Source organism: Zea mays, chromosome 8 (genome assembly GCF_902167145.1).
Source record: "Zea mays cultivar B73 chromosome 8, Zm-B73-REFERENCE-NAM-5.0, whole genome shotgun sequence".
Taxonomy (NCBI): Eukaryota; Viridiplantae; Streptophyta; class Magnoliopsida; order Poales; family Poaceae; genus Zea; species Zea mays.
This window is the reverse complement of record NC_050103.1, coordinates 30,821,705-30,843,793: the sequence shown is the minus strand read 5'-3', so window position 1 is coordinate 30,843,793 and position 22,089 is coordinate 30,821,705. Positions and strand designations below refer to the sequence as shown.

Here is a 22,089-nt window from a genome sequence, read left to right as displayed (position 1 = left end):
CCTAAGACAGAGTGGGAGTGGAGGACGAGTCGATTGCCCCGTCGGCAATCCAGTACCGCCCATGTCTCTTGCCTCCTCCGACCCTCATGAGCACATCGGGGTCGATCGACTCAGTGCTCGGATCATAGTCTAGGCCATGGACCTCATGCGCCATGGTGGTTTAGTCATGGAGGCGACTGTAGACGGCGGGGTTTGTGTAGGCCTCGGGCCCGTCCTCCGGGTTGTAGGTGACGTCGAACGTCGCCTTACCCTTATGGGCCATAGCATAGGTCGAGAAGGTGGAGCAAGGCCAGCCACCATGTGACGCCGACTGCAACGAAAACCAACGAGATAGTTAGAAATAATATCTAACTTAGTGTTATATATCTAAATAAAAAAGATGGCATACCCATGCTTCGGCATATTGGCCCAGGCTCCGGCTGCCTTGGTGGTGGGAGGGGGCCTTGCATCATCAAACGCCGTTCCCGGCTAGCGGTGTGCGCCTCGTCCCACTCAGCCGAACACCACCTATCCACCATCTGCTCCCAGCACAGAGGATGTGCGGCGCACCAATATGGAATCATCTACAAAGTAAACACGTAAAGTGCATATCAGAAGATAAAATAAAATTCATGCATGGAGTACTGGTACCAAACATGAATGACTTTACCTGCAGGTACTGCTCCCTGGTCAACGACATGGTTCGGGCTTGAGGTTTGGTCACCCTCTCCCCAAGGACGGAGCCATGGTAGGTGATGATGGACTGGATTCGGGCCTCATAGTGCATGTCCACGACGAGCTTCTTACAGCTCGTGGTGGCCACCACATCCGCCCTAGCCTCGTATCCAGCATCGCATCTGAAGAAATCCTGCATACAAAAACGATGTATCCATACATTATTTCAAAAATTTGCAACGAATGCGACATATTTTACATTATACTAAGACTTACCCACAGCTCTTGCTTCACCCGCTCTGCCTTGTTATTGAATTCCCGGCCATCCCGGGCTACTGCATCGGGGGCAACGACGTAGTGGTCGAAGGTGAAGGCTGGGCCCGTCACTCCGGCGTACTCCACAAGTCCAGGGAAGTGTTCCCTGCACAGCAGGCCGAGGATGCCATTGGGGGAGCGACGATGACCCCCAGCATAATCCAAAACCGTCCAAGACGTGTCCAAGTGATAAATAAAAAGTATTAGTTTATATTATGGTTTTGAACACATAATATGAACAAGAATGAAGAACATAAAGTTACATACCTCTCCCCTTCCGGCCGAATCAGCGGCCGCCTGTCCCGAAGTATGGGACGCTGAGGGAGACTCGCGGGGCCTCGCAGGTAGATGCTCCTCGAATTTGAGCCGCCTGAACCTGAGGCGTCCTGCTACTGGTCGTCGTCGTCCTGAGGCGCCGCCTGCTGCTGTGCTGCCTGCTTTGCCTCATTCGCCGTCCTACTCCTCCTCCCCATCCTCCTCCTACTCAGCCAATTACCGTTGACCATATTTGTCCAACAACCTGCAATTAAGAGTAAACAAATAAGCACATATAAAAAGATGTATTTAAAAACAGGTGCGAAATAAAAAGTCATATAGCATTACATCGATTAAAAATAATCTTCATATGTGTCGGGGTTAGCCGGATCATAACTCTCATCATCACTATCAACCATTTCAATCTCAACACCATCGGAAGACGCAAGTTCGTCATTAATGTCATTGCCTTCAAGGATTACTAAGTCATTATCATTTTGCACCTCATCATCCTCCTCATCAACAACCATTTCAATATCTACGTCCATTCCGATAGCTTCGGTTAAGTCTATCTCAAATCGCCCTTCTAGCCCATCTTCTTGGAAGAACTCTCCATCATATGTGTCCGGGTCTAAGTTGTAATCTTCATCATTAGGAACAGGTAACCTCCCGTGCGGCGATACCTTATACACAACATCCCAACCCTTAAGATGTTCTTTCGTTTGACACGCATATGGGAGGTAATACACTTGTGTGGCCTGTTGGGCCACGATATAGACATCGTCTCCAGCTAAGGTGGAATCTTGTCGAATTTCGACTATCCCAAGATTAGAATGTGTCCGTCTCGTCACTTGAGGGTCAAACCAATGACATTTGAATATCACTGGAGTAAGAGGTTTGGAACCATAAAAATTGAGCTCATATATTTCTTCGATTCGTCCAAAATAATCGACATTGTCAAGGCCGGGCGTAAAGACTCCAGAACACGTTGTTTTCCGATTGGGCCGACTTTTGTCGTAGTTTGTTGTGCAAAAACGGTATCCATTGACGTCATACCCAGAATATTTCTTGACTCTATAAGCAAAGCCGTTGGCTACTTGTCTCAACTCGGCACTCATAGACGGATCTCTTTGGCCCTACAAGTATTCGGAAGTTAAAAGACGCTAAATTGAGTTCAAAGACGTATCTCTTTTACAAACTAAGCACGTACCTTACGTTTGAACCAGGAAATGAAATCGGGCAACCCATTTCTCGCACCCTTTCTAAGAAGAGCGTCATATTCCTGTGGAGTGGGGTCCCTTGATCGACGCCAGAATTCATGAAGAAATTGTTCCATGTATGGCGTCACCTCTTCAAGGTTGGTCAATACGTATAGCATGATATGCCTCCACTCTTCATTTGTCAGGGTCTTGGTGGTCGAGCCACTTGCGCTTCCGAGTTGGCCTCGAAATATGCTAAGGTTCGATTCATTGTCGCCATCATTGTAACGAGGGGGTGGATTATGCACGCTCGGCAGTTTGTCACCATAATAAGTTGTTGTGAAGTTTGAGACCTCCTCTAGAATGTATGCCTCTGCAATGGAAGCCTCGATTTTGCATTTATTTCTACATTTCTTTCGAATAGTCTTTAGACATCTCTCGATTGGATAGCACCAACGTCCCTGCATGGGTCACCCCATTCATGCCTCATAGGGGAGATGAAGAATCAAATGCTGTATTGGATTGAAGAAGCCGGGTGGAAATATCTTCTCAAGCTTACATAGTAACACGGGTGCCAATCTTTCCAAGTCTGCAACCACGGTCTGAGATAACTCTTTTGCACAAAGCTGACGGAAGAAATAGCTCAACTCAGAAAGCGCTAGCCAGACATGCTCAGGGACATAGCCTCGAACCATCGCAGGAAGAATCCGTTCAATCCTTATGTGGAAGTCATGACTCTTCATCCCTAAGACTCGCATAGTAGATAAGTTCACCCCCTACTCAGGTTAGCTGCATACCCATCAAGGAACATCAACATCTTGATCCACTGAAGTACTTCCTTCCTCTGGGCCCTGCTTAGGTCGAAATCGGCCTTAGGCCTTCTCCACGTCTTTCCGCCACTTGGCGGCTTCATCTCTAGTTTTGGTCTATCACATAACGCTGCCAGATCCACTCTTGCCTTCACATTATCCTTTGACTTATCAGGAATGTCCATAATTGTTGCCCACAGTGCCTCGACAACATTCTTTTCAGTGTGCATCATGTCAATGTTGTGTGGAAGGAGTAGGTCGTCATAATAGGGGAGCCGAGTCAAGCCAAACTTATGTGTCCACATATGCTGCTCACCATATCCAACAAAACCACCTTCTGTATTGGCCACGAGCCCATCTATCTATTGACGAATTTTGGCACCAGTCATCGTTGCATGTGGGCGGTCTGTCACTACAACACCTTTCGTAAAGTTCTTGATGTCTAGGCGGAATGGATGGTCAGCAGGAAGAAATTGTCGATGTTTATCGAAGGACGAATATTTGACACCCTTTTTCAACCAAATGAACCTGAGAGCTTCCTTGCAAACTGGGCATGGGAACTTACCATGAACACACCAGGCACAGAATAGCCCATACGCCGGTAAGTCATGCATGGAGTACTAGTACCAAACATGCATTCTGAAGTTTGTCTTCGTAGCTCGGTCATATGTCCATACCCCTTCCTCCCAGGCACGTACCAATTCATCGATCAAACGCTCCATGTACACGCCCATTTTGTTCCCCGGGTGTCCGGGAATTATCAACGACACGAATATATTCTGCCTTTGAAAGCACACACCAGACGGGAGATTGATTGGGATAACAAACAAGTGCCAACATGTGTACGGGGCAGCGCCCATTCCATAGGGATTGAACCCATCTGTGGCCAACGCAACACATACATTACGAGCCTCTTCGGCTTTCTCACGGTGAATGTCATCAAAGTGTTTCCATGCTTCACCATCGGATGCGTGCACCATCTTGTCAGGATTGTATCGTTTTCCATTTTTATGCCATGTCATCTGTTTCGTGGATTCCTCTGTTATGTACAGACGCTGGATCCTCGGTATGAACGGAAGGTGCCGTAGGATTGTCAAGGGGATGTCGAGCTGCCTCTTCTGTCCATCACCAGAGTCTACCTCCATGAACCTAGATGAATTACACTTGGGACAGTACTTTGCCTCCGCATATTCTTTCCTAAATAGCACGCATCCCTTCGGACAAGCATGAATCTGCTCATACATCATCTTGAGTGCACGAAGGAGTTTCTGTGCCTCGTACATGCTCTTTGGCAGAAAGTGATCATCCGGAAGCAGGCTCCCAATAACCGTCAACAAGCCATCGAATGCGTCTCTACTCATGCTGTACTGCGACTTGAACGCCATTACACGCCCAATGGCATCCAGTTGAGAAACCTTTGTCTGGCCGTGAAGGGGCTTCTGTGCCGCGTCGAACATGTCGTAGAACGCCTTTGCAGTCGGCTCTGGCTCGTCATCCATACATCCTCCCATGTACTGTGCCTCTTCATAGTCGTTCAACATATCTGCTATCCCCGCATCCGCGTCATAATCCTCGACACGTTGTCTCAGCACCTCCTCTCTCGTACGATGCGCTTCACCATGAAATATCCACCGAGTATAGCTCGGCGTAAATCCATTCTTCCAAATATGTTCTACCATGGACTTCTTTGGTTTTCTTTTCCAGTTGGCACATTTGCTGCACGGGCATGGGACTAGACTCGCTCCTTTAGCAGCTTCGCCATATGCCCGTTCCACGAAATCATCGGTCTTTCTAATCCATTCAGTGGTGACATCGTTCCTTTCTTTACGGCCCATGTACATCCACTCACTGTCCTCCATCCTCTAACAGGAAATTTCGGCAGCACCTCCCCTGCACGGGGAGGTTTCCAAATCCTGCAAATAAAATTATCAGCACGATGGCTGACATCCACACATAATTCAACGGCACGATGGCCGACAATCATCAATACTCAATATTAACCTAATCATACACGTACATAAATTTAACACAAGAAAACTAAATATTAATCTAATCAACACAATATTAAACCTAATCATACCCAACGGGTGGGACGACGGGTCGCGGACGAATCGACGGGTCGCGGACAAGTCGGCGGGTCGCGGGGCGAGGCGGCGGGGGCACGGCAAGGGCACGGCGAGGGCACGACGAGGGCACGCACGGCGGGGACGCAGCGGGGGCACGGCGAGGGCAAGCACGGCGGGGACGCAGCGGGGGCATGGCGTACGGCGTACGGCGTACAGCGTGGTCGCGGCTGCGGTGGCTACGGCCTCGCGGCGAGGGCGTGGGCGGGCGCGGGCGCGGCGGTGTCGCGGCGGCGCGACGGTGTCATGGCGGGGTCGCGGCGGGGCGGCGGGGTCGCAGCGGCGATCTACGGCGGCGGCGCGGCTGTGAGAGAGTGAGAGAGTGAGAGAGAAAGAAGGAAATACCAGCTATGTAAACGCGCTTTGCCGAGTGCCCGTGATCTGGCACTCGGCAAAGATTTTTTTATTTTTAAAATAAGCTTTGCCGAGTGCCAGACCGGGGACACTCGACAAAGGCTCCTTTGCCAAGTGTCGACGAGGTGACACTCGGCAAAGTCTAACTTACACTTCTTTGTCGAGTGTCACCCAGGGGCACTCGGCAAAGCCTCCTTTACCGAGTGTCAACCAGCTAACACTCGGCAAAGTACATTTGTATTTTTTTGTTTTTGCCCCAAAACTTTTTATGGTATGTTCCTACACTATGTAGACCTACATTTTTCATTTGTGGACAATTATAACAGAGTTTTAAATCGTTAGTAGATTTAGTTCGTTTATTTGAATTTCTTCAGAAAATTGAGATTTGAACTGCAGGTCACTCGAAACTTAGAAAACCGTGCATGCAAAAATGATATTCATGTTAATTAGCATAAGTTACGACCGATTCCAGAAGCGGACCGGAAACTTCGAGCAACATGCTCACTAAACATGGCCATGAACTTGCCATCCACATGTTTAAAAATTGTATAAAACACAAACAAAGTCAGAAAATCATGAAACTTGTCCACGTGTCATGATATCATATGTACAGGCTGTGATAAAAATTTTAGAATGTTTGGAGAAAGTTGTGAGACACTATGTGTAGAAACATAAGAGAACTACACATGAAATCATAGAGTTTCAATGTGGATCTCTTAGGTTTGTAAACATAGCGCGTCATAGTTTTTTCAAAACATTTTCAATTTTTTATCATAGCCTGTACATATGATATCATGACACGTGGACAAGTTTCATGATTTCCTGACTTTGTTTGTGTTTTATACAATTTTTAAACATGTGGATGGCAAGTTCACGGCCATGTTTAGTAAGCATGTTGCTCGAAGTTTCCGGTCCGCTTCTGGAATCGGTCGTTACTTATGCTAAGTAACATGAATATCATTTTTTCATGCACGATTTTCCAAGTTTCGAGTGACCTGCAGTTCAAATCTGAATTTTCCAAAGAAATTCAAATAAACGAACTAAATCTACTAATGATTGAAAACTCTGTTATAATTGTCCACAAATGATATATGTAGGTCTACATAGTGTAGGAACATACCACAAAAAGTTTGGGAGACAAAATCAAAAAAAAATATACTTTGCCGAGTGTCTAGAGAAGACACTCGGCAAAGAGTCCTTTGCCGAGTGCCCACTATTTGGCACTCGGCAAAGAAGTCTCTTTGCCGAGTGCCAACCCTTGGCTCTCGGCAAAGACTGGCGGCCGTCAGCTTTGGGACGGCCGCTGACGGCCCTTTGCCGAGCGCCCCCTTTGCCGAGTGTTTGACACTCGGCAAACGTGTCTTTACCGAGTGGGGTCCTGTGCCGAGTGTCCAGCACTCGGCAAAGATGCTCGTTGCCGAGAGCCTAACTTTACCGAGTGCGGCTCTCGGCAAAGCCTTCTTTGCCGAGTGCCCGTCAAAAGGCACTCGGCAAAGAGGCCGACACTCGGCAAAGCCTCGGATTCCGGTAGTGAATGACATCTAACACTAACGGTTAATGACAAAGAGAAAGCACAGTCTACAAAATCTTTAGTCTTGGCTACCCACTCATCATAATGACATCGATTCCTACTCCAACCATTTTACATCCATTCACGATCTTTAGCCATGTCTGAGAAAGTTAAAGCGGACCATATTGTAATTTATATTTGTCATATCACTTTTGTATTTGTCATGTAGTAATTTTGCACGTAACGTACGTAGTGGCATTGAAAAAATGAAACAAGAGGAACAAATAAAAAGCACTTGCTTTGACTAGATTACAAATGATCCGTGAGCTAACTAGCTAGCTAATTAACGTTTCTGGAAGTTGAAGAACTTGATGGAATAGCCGAATACGAAGAAGAAGACAATGACGTAGGCGAAATGGACGAGCACAACATAGCCGAGTAAGTCATGCTGGATGCCGAGATTATCCTTCAAGAATTGATTCACCAGCATGGGCTTCCCGCCGGGAACTGAAAGCTCACCTTGGTTCTCGCCAAACTGAGACGCAACAACACCGTAGATGGTCCACGACACAGGGTTCGCCCAGTAGTACCACCTCCACCAAATTGGTATTGCCGGTCTAACGATGAGGAACCCAGCAAAGAGGTTCCAAAAGGGTAGAGCAAAGGTGATGAGAATGTTGGCAAGCAATGCAGAGGGAGTGCATGCTACCAACATCATGCCGAACAATGTGAAGTAGTTGAAGCTTGCAGTGATGAAAAACAGGAAATAGAAGAATTTATCTGATTTCCAGTCATATCCGATCATCCCATATATGATGACAGTGTACAGTATCCCTTGTAAGGTGGTGTAGATGACCTCCACACATGTCTGAAAAAACCAAATAATATATATATTGCCAATTAAGGAGCTAGCTAGCTAGCCAAAAGAGGTTAAATAAATTAAGCAGCTGCTGCTGGTTTATTACCTGAGCAAATGCATAGGATAATGGAGAGTACATCCCCGCTGCCTTTTCACGATAGAAAACTGCTCGCTCAATCGATACAACAGGCTGAACAGTGATGCAATTTGAAGCCCCAAGAAAGAAGATAGCAGCATAAGTGGCTCCAAGTAGATTATATAAATCTTGTTGTGAATCTCTGTATATATATCATAAATAAAAAGAATTATTGCCACACCAAAGCAAAAAGTATTAACACCAAATTAAGCTAAATAGATAGCTGGAGGCCCATGCGTACGTACATGTTCTTTCCTTTTTGCCAAAATACTGTACCAAATACAAGGCCAAAGAGAGATGTCATCAGATAGCGCATAGCATTGTAGGGCGGATTCTTCCAATAGGAACGGCATTGCTTCCAAAAGTTTGCGACGCATTGACCGTAGAAATTCTGCGAATATTTTGTAGGAAATGACAGGTCCTGGTAGTCTGGTGGGGGGATACTCAACTCCTTGATAAGCTCTTGATTTTTCCTGATCATATTATAGTTGTGAAGAAAGGGAGAGAATATTTGTTAACAATATAAATTAACCTGCATTATATATTTCACAGTTTTTGAAAAATAAAGATTGAATTGATATAACAAATCAGTACGTGATAAAGAATGGTACGTCTTGTTGAAAAATTTAGGCAGGCGGCTCTGGTTACCTATAAAGCACAGAGTTCGCATAAATTTCAGCAAAATTCATGTTCAATCGAGCCTCCGATAGAGGAGAGCTGACTTCCAGCACCCATGTTGCAGGATTATATCCTTCTGTGATCTTTGGAACACCAGAAATCGACTGCAGGAAAATGAGATCAATAAAAGTCTCAATACATATATCCCAAACTCGATGAACACACATAAGAAAAAGAGATCGGACCTCAAAATATTCAACTAGTTTGTGAGAGTGGCGACCAAGTTCACCAGCATAAATAACCTGACCTCCACGTTTCAAAAGCAGAAGCTGGAAAATTAACAAACCAACTGTTGTGAGGATATTGGAAAAAAAATAATAATCAGCTGTTGTGAGGGAGCTAGGGGGATAGGAGACCTCATCAAAAGACTCAAATATGTCGATGCTGGGCTGATGGATTGTGCAGACCACAGTACGGCCAGTGTTAACCGTATTTCTTACTGTACGCATGACAATGGCAGCAGCTCGAGCATCAAGACCAGAAGTTGGCTCATCCATGAAGATGATTGAAGGGTTTGCTACCAGCTCCACGGCAATTGTCAGCCTTTTTCTTTGCTCAGTTGATAACCCATTAACTCCAGGGAGACCCACAAGAGCGTCGCGCAACACATCAAGCTCTACAAGGGTCATCACTTCCTCCACAAACATCTAAAAATAAGTGGTTTAAGTTGAAGCAACTTGGTCATATTAGAAACAAAACAAAATTGTTGCTTGCTTGCTGCTTGGAATTTCAGGGTAGTACCTTTTTTGTACCATCATCAATATCTGAGGAAAGACGCAGCCAGGCAGAGTAGGTGATGGATTCAAATACAGTAACATTTGGAGAATGGATATCAGTTTGTTCACAATAACCACTGATCCGGGCAAAAGTTTCTTGTTTTTTGGGGTATCCCGACAGGGTAATATCTCCTTCAATAGCTCCACTAGTTTTCCTTCCTGCCAGGACATCCATTAAAGTGGTCTTTCCAGCTCCACTAAAACCAACTAGTGCTGTTAGAACCCCTGGCCTAAAAGTGCCACTGATATCAGAGAGCAGTTGTAAACGGCTTTCTGTGAATCCTTGTTCCTTCATTTCCTGAAAACATGACCTCAATATCAGATTCTATATGTTATGGTTTTAGACGACAGAGATTATTGTTTTCTAATTCATGTCCGCCTTTAAGTTTTTATGTATATATTTACTTACTGCAGGCATGTCGACGTAATAGTTTACATGGTTGAAGCAAAGTGCAAGAGGCTGGAAAGGCAAAGTGACTCGTGACGACTGAGCTACTGTGTTTGTCGCTCCATTAGTGCCTGCAACAATAGTATAGGATACAAAGATATGCACAATACATTAATCCATGCACCAGAAATTTAATAGAAGGCATCGTTACCTCGTAAATTAAAAGATGAAAAGTCCAACCAATATACAAGACAAAAGATTGGTATTATATTGCATTAAGAAAAAAAAAATCTTCATGCAAGCGGAGAAATTGAAACATGCATGTGTGTTTGCACCTGGATCACTGTATACAACTTGGGACATTTCATCTTTGCTTCTTCCTTTCAATACCATTACATCATCTTCACCTTCTGAAACTAGGGCATTGGAGCCACTACTAGCTGAAAAGAACAAAACATATAAAAATAAGTCTCGATCGTTTACCAAAAAGTGTCCACAACAAATATATGAAGAAAAGAAGAATAGTGCTTACGACTTAAATATGTAAGGGCCCAAAGGTAGAGCATGTTGAACAAAATAATGAATCCTACAAGGGCTCCAATGGAAAGCCAAAATCCCCATTCTCCAGTAAACAAGCCTTTGGATATAAGAATTGCTTTGCCTACTGTTGGCGCGTCAATAATCGTGTCATTATTTGGCTGTAGTAAAAAAAAAGACTATCATTAATCCAAAACTAAAAAAACACCTTTCCAAGATTAGTATATTAAATCCTGGTTATATAAAAAAACTTGGTCGGCACTGGAACGACCGCCCGGCCCCACGATATTATATTAATAAAAAGTGAGTCCTGGTTATATGAGCCTCAAGAAAAAAATGAGCAGGTGTGGAGTGATAGAAAAAACTTACACTAGCCCACCTACTAGCAAGGAATTCGTTGACAGATAGTGCATTTTGGCTATACATCATAGGTGATGCCCAGTAACCCCAGATCCACCATGGTTTGATGTCATCTGTTAACATCGTAATCAGAGGTTAAAAGGTTATTTTTCCATCCATACAAATGATAGGATTTTTATAGATTTCTTGTGCCTAGAGAAATAAAAAATGAATGAGAATTGCGCATACTTACTTCTACGTATGACAAATCCTCCAAAAATGAAAATAATGAGCAGCACAAACATCCCAAAAGTATTGGCCACAACCATTGTTTTCAAAACAGCTCCAAGAAACCGGAATAAAGCCATTGCCATTTGGTGTGTGGCAAAGAAAGCTATAAACTGACGAAAGAACCTATTACCAAAAGAGAGATGACACATGAAGCAGCTACTACTGTAATGTCAAAATCCAACTATATATATATGTAAATGATGAAACTTGCATTTGGTGGAAGGATTATGCATGGATACCTTCCTGCAGCAGGTGCAAAGCCCATCACATAGTATGTGAGAACAACCCATACTAGTGATTCCACGAATGAGATAGGAACTTTTAAGAGTATGTTTGCCACTCCTAAGGTCCAAGCGGGGAAGAATAAGAAATCCCTATGTTTGTAGAAGACTGGAAGCTTCTTTATTGTCATTTGTAGCTCAGCGAACCCATTGAACATGATCGTTATTAAACCAAAAGTCAGAGCCCCAAAGAATTTGTTGCCATCAGCAATCTGCCCATGGGGCATCTTTATTCTGAGGAACACGGTCATGGACATGAGTGCAAGGATGATCAACTGGGTGACCTTGAAAATATAGACGAAAGAGTTGCGCTTCATCAATAGCTGCTCTCTTGACATCACTACCTTGAATGATTCCCAGCTGGAAAGCCCATATTTTGTGGTGGTCAAGGCAGCAGGATGGGTTTTGGACTTGTCAAAAGGTATTTGCAACTCCTTGTGCATCTGCTGGCAAGCATGGAATGATTTGAAACGTTCGGCAAAGTCGGGTACAGATACATAACGATACTGCTCCTGATCAAGATACCAGTACTGTTGTTGGTCTTTCTTGGAAGTAACCTCTTGAAGAAAGTCAGCGACACCTTTCCTGTCAGGGCACCGAAAACCGGCAGACTCAAAGAACTCCAGGATATTCTCGCGTGGCCCATGGTACACTATGTATCCTTCTGATAGCAAGATTATGTCATCAAAAAGATTATAGGTCTCTGGCGGTGGCTGGAGCAGAGAGATCATGACAGTTTCATTCATGACATGGACCAATTGCCTCATAAACTTTACAATCTGAAATGTGCTTGAGCTATCCAAACCAGTGGATATCTCGTCCATAAATAAAGCCCTTGCTGTCCCTGTTAGCATCTCCCCTACACAAAATTAAACAGGATATAAATAAATTGATGCATGATTATGGGTCTGCGTAAGGCGGGATTGCAATATATCTAATGCATGCATACCAGTTGTCACACGTTTCTTTTGCCCGCCAGAAATTCCTCTGATCATCTCATCGCCAATAATAACATCAGCACAAATGTCCAGCCCAAGCACCTGCAGAGAGAGGTTTTATTAAGTACATTTTTCCCTGCAGCCTATATGTCTGTAAAAATCAGAATAATTATACCTTGAGAGTGAAATCCGTTATAATATTTGTCTCCTGTCCTTGTACTGCAGTAGCTTTCATGAAAGCATCAATCTCAGGATCTGGCTTAATGCCTGCATCCCGCTCCCTTCTAGCAAGTTCTGCAATCATCTCATATCTGGCACCAACGCCTAGGCACCGCCTGGAGAAATCAAGCGTCTCTCTTACAGTCATCTCGGCGTTATGGAGATCATACTGACCAACATATGCGCTAGTCCTCTCTGGATAGAACTCTGAAATTGGATGGCCACAATATGTGATGTTGCCAGAGACCTGGGTTTTTTTTTTTTTTTTTTTGCGGCAGAAGGAAGGATTTAGCATGCATGTCGATCGTACACACAAGCCAAACTGACAGAATATAATGGTGGAACAACCTTGAGATTTTTGTCAAGCTTGCCAGCGAGTGCTCGCATGAGTGTGCTCTTCCCTGAGGATGGAGGCCCAAGAAGAAGCGTCATCCTAAAAAAATAATAGGATAAGCAATAATAATGTATATTAAGAAAATATGGTAATCACTTTTTTTCGCTGAGGATGGATGACGTACGTAAGACTAAGAGCAGTATATAGTTGGGTTGGATGCAAGAAAAGTAATGAATGGCATGTACTACCTGGATGGCTTGAGGATACCATTGACATTCTTAAGTATGGTGATGTTCCTCTTGTTTGAGGAACCAAACCGTCCAATGAGACCCTGCAATGGCATCAATCACATGATCGATCGAGTAAGTTAATTAGCTAGTAGTATCACTAGTAAACAAAAGAAAACGGAAAGCTAGCTGATGCATGGCAGAGACCTGGAGAAAATTGGTGGCCGCGTTCCAGAGCGTGGGGAGGGCGCGGCCGGCAGCAACCACGTCAGCCTGCACCGTCAACTGCTCGTAGCGAACTTCCACGGTGGGGAGCTCGATGCCAACCATGTCGATTCTGTCCCTGAGCCGGCGCAGGAATGGGTCGCTGTCCTCCTGGAAGAGGCGCTCCAAGAGCGCACGGCCCCCGTCGCCGGCGGCCAGCTTGTGGATGTCGACGACCTCGACGTCGCCGTCTCCGCTCTGCTGTTCTTGGTCGTCGAGCGCCCGGCGGAGGATACCCTGGCGCATGCGGTCGTAGGTGGGCAGCTTCTGCAGCGCGGCCCAGCGCAGGTTCTCCTCGTCGTCGTCCCGGTGCTCATGCTCCGACTGTGCCCGCGCGAAGGGGTCATCCGTACTGTCCATCTGCCGGAACGACTGCGAGATGGAGGACCCCAAGCTGAGGCTCCGACGGCTAGACGTCGACGCCAGCCCCGCCGCCGCGTGCGGATGTGGATGCGACTCCGGCATGATCGATCGATCGATGATATGCAATTGCTACTACTCAGCTAGCTAATAACCCCTGCATGCATGCATGCGTATATATATAGAGAGCGATGAGGTAGAGAGATCGAGGGTTATGTGTGAGCTAGAGAGAAATATATGTGTGCGCCATGCCATGCCATGCATGTGCTACTAGCATATATGCATGTGCGACCACCACAACCACAGGAAATTATATTAGCTGCTAGCCATCATCATCAGTTGCTTCATTCGTTGACCAAATAATAATAATAATATTATTATTATTATTATTTATTATTATTATTATTATTATTATTAAGATGCATAGTCGTCGTCCAAATTCGTTCCTTCCTTCGTCTACCTCGCGCGCGTGGGGTATGATAATGTGCTAGCTGCCTCCTTTGATTCGTCCAAAAAAATACACTTCTTATTTTCTAATTAATATGACCTTTATATAGTGCTGCAACGATTTTAAATTTAATTAGACATATATAGAGAAGAAATATGTACGTAATAATATATAACTCGGATCCATCTAGCTAGCTACGACTGTTCCCACCAACAAAACAAACCGCTTGCACATGAGATATTGACCGGACGAACAATATAATGAGACTGGGCGGTCGCAGCCGGCGGCTAGTAGCAAGCCTACTCATCTCTCTACCGGCCGGTAAAACAAATAATATGCCAGCCAACAAATAACCAAATATCATACGCCATCTTAATAATGCGGCGAACCCATCGAATTAATTAATTACTACATATATAATGCTGATGTTGTACATCTGAATTCATTTGCCTTTAACTAATTAGAGCTTGTTTGAAAGCATCTAGTTTTTAAGAAACTTGTTTATAAAAACAGAGGTGGTTCAAAACACTACTAGAATTCGGCTGTTTGCCGAGTGTCAAATGATATGCCGAGTGTTTTTTTCGGTCACTCGGCAAAAAAGCTCATTGCCAAGTACCAAGCAAAAAACTCTCGGTAAAAAAAACTCGGCAAAAAACTATTCGCCAAGTGTTTTATTTTTAACACTCGGCAAAGAGTTTGTTTGTCGAGTGTTTGTTTTTTGACAATCGGCAAAGAGTCTTTGCCGAGTGTTTTATTTTTGACACTCGGCAAAGAGTTCTTTTGCCGAGCTTTTTATTTTGGACACTAGACAAAGACAATTTAAAAATCACATTTTAAAGCAGTAAATTAATTCAAATGAAAAAGTTTTCAACTACAAATTTGTATAACTCATCAAGATGTACAATTTATATTTTCATCATTTTTTCATATGACAAAATAAAAATAAATTTGTTTATAAAATTTGTATCTCTCTCGTAATTTATGAACACTACACCATGACACAATTTTAGCGTCAAACATCTGACGGTAAAAATAGATGTTTGGCGACAGCAAGTATGTCACAAAATAATACCATCACACTATCTGTCGGTAATTATTGCGTTGGCGTCAACAAATCTGTCGGCAATAATTTCGAGTTATTGTGGCGGTTCATCCGTCGGTATAAATGATTATGCGTGGCACACCGACTGTCGGGAAAACATAGCATCAGATCATCTGCCGATACATGAATGTCTTGAGTAATTAATAAATTAATTTCAACTAATATATTTATATAAGTGTATATGCTGTACCGCTGTAGTGCTGTACCAATTAAGCTTCTGCCCACGCCCTGGCATGTGGGCAGCACGCTACAAGCCTAAAAGGCAACAAAAAAATAGAGCAACCCAGGATTCGAACCTGTCATCAATTGCTCCAAAGCAACAACTTTAACCAGCTGAGCTAGAGATCATTTGTGTTATGAGGTGGAGAAATATTCTTAAGACGTAAGATCTATACAAATAAATTAATGAACCATTTTTCCTTGGCCGAAGAAGCGCTCTGTTATTCTGTACGCATCTTCTCCGATCCGTGAGTTCATATCCGCCGCGCGCTGCCAAAAACCTAAACCACCACGCCGCCGTAAACCACCGCGTCGCCGCCCCTAACGCCATCTTACTTCGCCCTGTTCTTGCCCCTTGAGAGTACTCGGACCTCCAGCCGCCTGTCCTGTGGTGCGCAGACGTGTTCTTGCTCCTGTAGGATCTTTGATCTCTTGTTGCTCGGCTAATCGAAACGGAAGCGCCTGGTGGACGCCCTGCGCCGACACGTCCTCCTCCGGTCCCTCCCCCATCGACCACCGCAGCACCGCCCAACATTGTGCCCTGTGATCGTGCGGTGGTGTAGTTTGCTGCTGGTGCCCAAGACTGAAGAAAGATAGTTCAGGTTTCAGAATATTTATTAGTGCCATTGTAAATTTGTGATAAAAATTTATGGTGAAGAACTGAAGATATTTATTTGTGTTTGGCATAAGTCTACTGCTGCTGCTAGCGAGGACGAGGGCGAGCGCCGGACCACCTGAAGGAGAAGTGCGTGAACAACGCTTGGACGACATCCATTGATCAGTGGTAATCTTTACTTGTTACTTTTCCATCTCCTGTTGATTTGCACCGGAAAAAACTAATTAATTCAGCTTTTATCTTTGATACTTGTAATGATTCCCCCTTTTCCAGCCTTTTTGCACTTACATTGTGAAGCTGGGAAGGGTACATTTCATCTTATTATTTGTTAAGGTACAACATGGATAAAAGGTGGATGAATGAACCTAGGTATATTTCTAACAAGGTACTATAAACCATTATTTTGTAGTAATCACCTTTGACCAACATATTGTTATTGTACCTAATATTTATAGGCACACGAAGGTCTACATAGATGGGGTAGCTGGATTTATTGAGTTTGCGTTTAGCAATTCTATAGGTGGAAACAAAATTCTATGTCCTTGTAGAAAATGTGTTAATTCTCTATGGAAAGATGAAAATGAAGTTCGTGCGCACTTGATATGTGATGGCTTTCAAGAGGGATACAAAAGGTGGACTTATCATGGGGAAAGAGACTATGTGCCTATTAATAGCCATGACTATAGTGATATAGAGGCTGCAAACAATTCAGATGAAGATGACATAGCCAATTTGGTTCAAGACATGGCTGGTGGTCTAGATGATAAAGGGGATTTTGAAGAATCTGATGGTTTAGATGAAACTGTTGTAGATTTAGAAGCCATCAATCAGTTAGTGATAGATAATACCCAAGAGCTATACCCAGGGTGTAAGAAGTTCTCAAAGTTGCATTTCTTAATAAGAATTCTTCACTTGAAATTGCTTGGAGGGTGGACAGATAAAAGTTTTGATATGCTACTAGATCTACTAATGGAGGCTTTCCCTGATGGCTTGGCATTGCCAAAAAATTTCAATGAAGCAAAGAAAGTAATTAAGTGTTTAGGACTCGGGTATATCAAAATTGATGCATGTGAAAATGATTGCATTTTGTTTAGGAAGGAGTATGCTAATTGTGATGCATGTCCCACATGTGAAAGGTCACGCTGGAAATCAAAAAGGAGAAGTTTAAATGGAAAACATGTACACAAGGTTCCATGCAAAGTTCTTCGCTATTTTCCAATAAAAAGAAGGCTTCAGAGGTTATTTCTATCATCTAAGAAAGCAAGTGACATGAGGTGGCATGATGAGGAGCGTATACAAGATGGATTACTAAGGCATCCTGCAGATTCACCTCTCTGGAAGGATTTTGACCAAAAACACCCAGTGTTTGCTTCTGACAGTCGCAACATTAGACTTGCTTTAGGTACAGATGGTTTTAATCCGTTAAGGTCCATGAATGTTAGTTATAGCATTTGGCCTGTTATTCTCATCCCATATAACTTTGCACAATGGTTGTGTATGAAGCAAACAAATTTCATTATCTCATTGCTGATTCCGGGCCGTAGATCTCCTGGTAGTGATATAGATGTTTATTTTGAGCCACTAATTGATGATCTGCTAGATATGTTTGTTGAAGGGGTGAGAACATACGATTCTGCAAAGCATGAGTATTTTCAATTACGTGCTGCAATAATATGGACCATATCTGATTATCCAGGCCTAGGGTACATTGCAGCATGTATTACATCAGGTGAAGTAGCATGTATTGAATGCCACTCATATACATGTTGTCTACGATTGAAACAAGGTACAAAAAATTGTTATATGGGACACCGTAGATTCCTGGGCCCAAACCATCCATATAGATTTGATCTAGATTCGTTTGATGGTAAAGTTGAGGACAGGCCAGCGCCTAGACCACTTTCTGGAGAGGATGTTTTATTGCAAACAGAGAATATGCACACAGTGCATGGGAAAGGTTGCCAAGATAAAAAGAAAGCAAAAAAGAAGGAAGGGGAGCCTACTATCATATGGAAAAGGAGGTCTATTTTTTAGGCTTCCATATTGGAAGGATTTAATGTTACAACATAATTTAGATGTCATGCATATCGAGAAGAATGTGTGTTGTAACATTGTCAACACCCTCCTAGGCATTCAACGAAAGTCCAAGGATAACTTGAAATATCGTTTGGATCTTCAGTCCCTAGGCATTCGAACTGAGCTTCATCCTATTCCAGTGGGTGACAAGTTATATTTACCACCAGCATCATATACAATGAGTGCGTCTGAGAAGACGTTATTTTGTGAGGTACTGAAAGGAGTAAAATTTCCACATGGATATGCATCAGATATAAGAAACAATGTGGATGTGAAGGAGAAGAAGCTTGTTGGGCTAAAGAGCCATGATAACCATGTTTTGATACAATATTTACTCCCACTTGCTGTGAGAAGGATTTTACCAGAAATAGTTAGTGCTGCACTTATTCGTGTGAGCAATTTTTTCAAGCAAATCTATTCGCCAGTTATTCGTATAAGCGATATGCATAAGCTAGAGTCAGAAATAGCTGAGACTCTAAGCATTCTTGAGACTATATTCTTGCCATCCTTTTTTGATATTATGGTACACTTAATGGTTCATCTCCCTACTCAAGTCAGAATTGCTAGCCCTGTTCAATTTCGTAATATGTACCCAGTGGAGAGGTAAATTTTAATATATTTTAGCAATAAATTAAACTTAGTTTTACTCAAAGGAAGGTTTAACATATATGCCATTTCTCCTTTATAGGTTTTTAATGAGATGTCAGGGCCATGTTCGCACTAGGAGTCACCCAGCGGGGTCAATTGCAGAAAGTTATCTATTTGATGAGAGTCTCACATTCTGTTCTCGCTATTTACATGGTGAAACTAGATTTAACCGAAAAAAAGAAATGATGATGGCTTGAATGTTGATTTAATCAATACCACCCCTTTCTTCCATAACATAGGTCGTGGATTGGTTGGTAAGCGTAGTGTCACATTAGACCACAAAACATGGCTTCAAGCACATAGATATGTCTTGTTCAACTATGACCATATAGAGCCTTACTTGAAGTAAGTTGAACATTATATTTTATAATCAATATCATCCATTTATTTCATGATTACTAAATTATAATGTTTGTTTAGTAAACATATAGAATACCTTTACTCTGCTGGTCATCAAAATCAAAGATCAATCAGTCGTTTACACTATGAGACTTTTCACGAGTGGTTTAAGTCACACGTAAGTATCTAGGAAACTGTTTATATAGAGTATAGTTCCACATTATTTTTTTAGTGCAATAACAATCTTCAATATCATCAGGTGGAAACAACGAGTGAGGAAGTACCTGAGGAGATAACAATATTAGCTAAGGAGCCTAACATGGTTGCACATTCTTATGATAGTTATTCTATAAATGGGATAAATTTCCATACACATTCTTATGATGTGGGTAGGTCAGTGCAGTGTAGTGGTGTAGCCCTAGTTGCACATGCAACAAGTTTTGATGGGACAAACAATAATAACCCAGTATCAATGAGCAAAACTTATTATGGTGTTATAAAAGACATTCTTGAGCTGAACTACCATCACCAGGGAAAAATAGTATTGTTCAAATGTGATTGGATTGATAACCGAGTACGAGACAAATGGGTCAAAATAGACAAGTTTGGGGTGACAATGGTCAACTTCAAGCATTTATTCAATACCGATGACAAGGAATTAGATGAGCCATTTATTTTTGCATCTCAGGCAACTCAAGTTTACTATGTGCAAGATCCTATTGATGCTGATTGGTTTGCTGTTTTAAAGTCAAAACAACGTGACATGTATGATATGGAAGAAAGGCTAGACAATAGTACAGAAATAGGTTCTTTCTTGCCAGATTTGGATGCAAACACGCAAGTTAATGTATCTATTGGTGGTAGTTGTGTTAGGACTGATATAGATGGAATAATGATTGCTGAAAACCAACCTAGCAAGTAAGATATGTTTATATCTGTTTACACAAAAATGTTTCATTTTACGTTGTAATCTCTTTGTCTTGAATCTTGATTGTAATCTCTTTATGTCTTGATTCAGGAGGAAAGTTTGTAAGAGGAAGAGGAATGGGTAAAGAAACGGAGCTCAATGAATATGAACTACAAAGGGCTACCAAATAAAAGAAAATTTGAAGCGGATGAGATCTCTTAATCTCCATGTACCTAGTACTATGGTTAATGAAGAAGCAAATGGCTCACATCAAGCCAATAAGAAACATAAGGTTAATGTATTTCCCTATTTAATAAGTTCATGTTTTTTACATTTAATTTAATAATACCACAATCTATCTCAATACATGCGGAACTAGAATTTTCTTTCTTATAGAAGGAACTAGAATTATAGAAGGAACTAGAATTTTCTGCGAGAGGCATATAAATTCACCTGTGCATTCTGCAGCCTCTGCTTCTTGCCTTCTGCTCTAGTCAATAGTCACAGGTAGGTACTGCATTAGCATTACTGCTTGTACTTTCTTTCCAATATTTTAGTTTCAGACTTTCAGTTCTGCTGCTACTGCTATATTTCTGTTCCAATTTTAGGCTTTCATTTCTGCTGCTTCACTGCTTGTAATTTCAGACTCAGTGACCATTGAATTCACTAGTGACCATTGAAATTCACCAGTCACAAGTAACTAGAATTTTCTGCCATAGCCACATAAATTCACTAGTGACCATTGAAAATGGGCTGTTAGGCCCTTGGGATTTTCAGATGATAAATAGTAGTCAGTGCCAATTTCAGTGTTTGACTCAAACCTTGGAGAGTTCCTGTAGCTTAGTTGTAGGGATTTGGGCAAAGATATCTTTGGTAAGTGGTAGCTTAATTCAAGAAGAATAAAGGGACTGAGGTAATTAAGCCTCGCACTACATCAAAAATTTAAAAGAAAATCAATGCTCATATGGACTGATAGGTAGTGGCAACTGAGGGTTATTCAGTCGCTAAAGAACCATAGGACTGCATGTGGCACCTAGATTGGGGCTCTTTGGTACTCAAACCATGCAGTTTTTGGCTGAAGCTTCTGTAGTAAGTTGGTAGACCATAGTAAGTATAACAACCTTCTTATAGGTTGTATGGCTTGGTGCTACACAAAATGGGAGGAAAGTGATTCCCAATTTGCCCTGTCAGACTGTGCAGATGGAGTTGGTTTCAGATAACAGAAATAAAAACCAGGGCAGGGTGCTCGACTTTGGGGCAATGTAACACAAAATTCATGTATTATTAGATATGTAATGTTATAGCAAAGTGGAAGACCAATACTTGGTGAACAAGTTTGGTGTAATGGGCAAGGTCTGTCCTTATGTGGAATTGGAAGGGAAGCGGGGAGGAAATTAATATTTCAGTCGATTGATCATATTCTAGTTTTTCTTTTTCAAAATGTCTGAAGAATATCCTGATCCCTTATCCTTTCTAGCAGATTCTGGGCAGCTTGTAGATAGAGTTAACTTGGGATTCGAAAGTGGAGTATTGGAAATATTTTTTAACTACCCTGAGTGCAGAGAGGAGATAAGTGTGGGGCATGTTCCTTGAAGATGACTCAGTTGCTGATTTGCTTTGTTGAAGATGACATAGCCAATTTACTAACAAGTTTTACCTCAAGGAACTCCACTGTTTTGCTAAACTCAAAGTTCATTTTTTTTGACTCATCCAATTCCTGCTCTTTTTGCGTAAGACGACCGTGTAATTCCAACTTCTGCCTTTTTAGATCAGCAATTAGATTCTGAAGAGAACTGCACTCTTCAATAAGACTCTCAACCGTAGATTGTAGTTTACTGAACCAATACCTCCTTTGTCAACCGTGTAGTTTACTGAACCAATACCTCCT

The 22,089-nt window shown here is 42.6% G+C and overlaps 2 protein-coding genes across 2 annotated transcripts in view; one reads left to right on the top strand and one right to left on the bottom strand.

Annotated features, from left to right (window-relative positions):
* The window catches only part of LOC103636852 (putative low molecular weight protein-tyrosine-phosphatase slr0328), a 115,788-nt gene extending 110,115 nt beyond the window's left edge, over positions 1-5,673 (top strand). Inside the window, exon 5 of the mRNA XM_020542943.2 lies at positions 5,515-5,673. Within this exon, the coding sequence (XP_020398532.1) occupies positions 5,515-5,673 (159 nt within the window). The remainder of the gene's footprint in view (positions 1-5,514) is intronic.
* A 1,704-nt stretch (positions 5,674-7,377) lies between these two features.
* LOC103635032 (ABC transporter G family member 48) lies at positions 7,378-14,064 on the bottom strand. The gene is made up of 18 exons (XM_020543097.1): positions 13,430-14,064; positions 13,244-13,326; positions 13,010-13,094; positions 12,618-12,908; positions 12,454-12,544; positions 11,463-12,363; positions 11,186-11,346; positions 10,963-11,066; positions 10,589-10,754; positions 10,392-10,496; positions 10,078-10,187; positions 9,634-9,966; positions 9,249-9,539; positions 9,078-9,161; positions 8,863-8,996; positions 8,460-8,687; positions 8,185-8,356; positions 7,378-8,087 (listed from the first exon to the last, which is right to left on the bottom strand). Exons 1-18 carry the CDS (start codon positions 13,949-13,951, stop codon positions 7,563-7,565), a joined length of 4,386 nt encoding a protein of 1,461 aa, XP_020398686.1. The 5' UTR covers positions 13,952-14,064; the 3' UTR covers positions 7,378-7,562.
* Between the last annotated feature and the right edge of the window lie 8,025 nt (positions 14,065-22,089).

Excerpts from the sequence above, each read along its gene's own strand:
- LOC103635032 (XM_020543097.1), bottom strand. The coding sequence starts at position 13,951 with ATGCCGGAGTCGCATCCACATCCGCACGCGGCGGCGGGGCTGGCGTCG. Across the intron at positions 10,188-10,391 it reads AGTTGTATACAGTGATCCAG|GCACTAATGGAGCGACAAAC; the intron begins GTGCAAACACAC and ends CTATTGTTGCAG. Across the intron at positions 8,088-8,184 it reads TATCCTATGCATTTGCTCAG|ACATGTGTGGAGGTCATCTA; the intron begins GTAATAAACCAG and ends TGGTTTTTTCAG.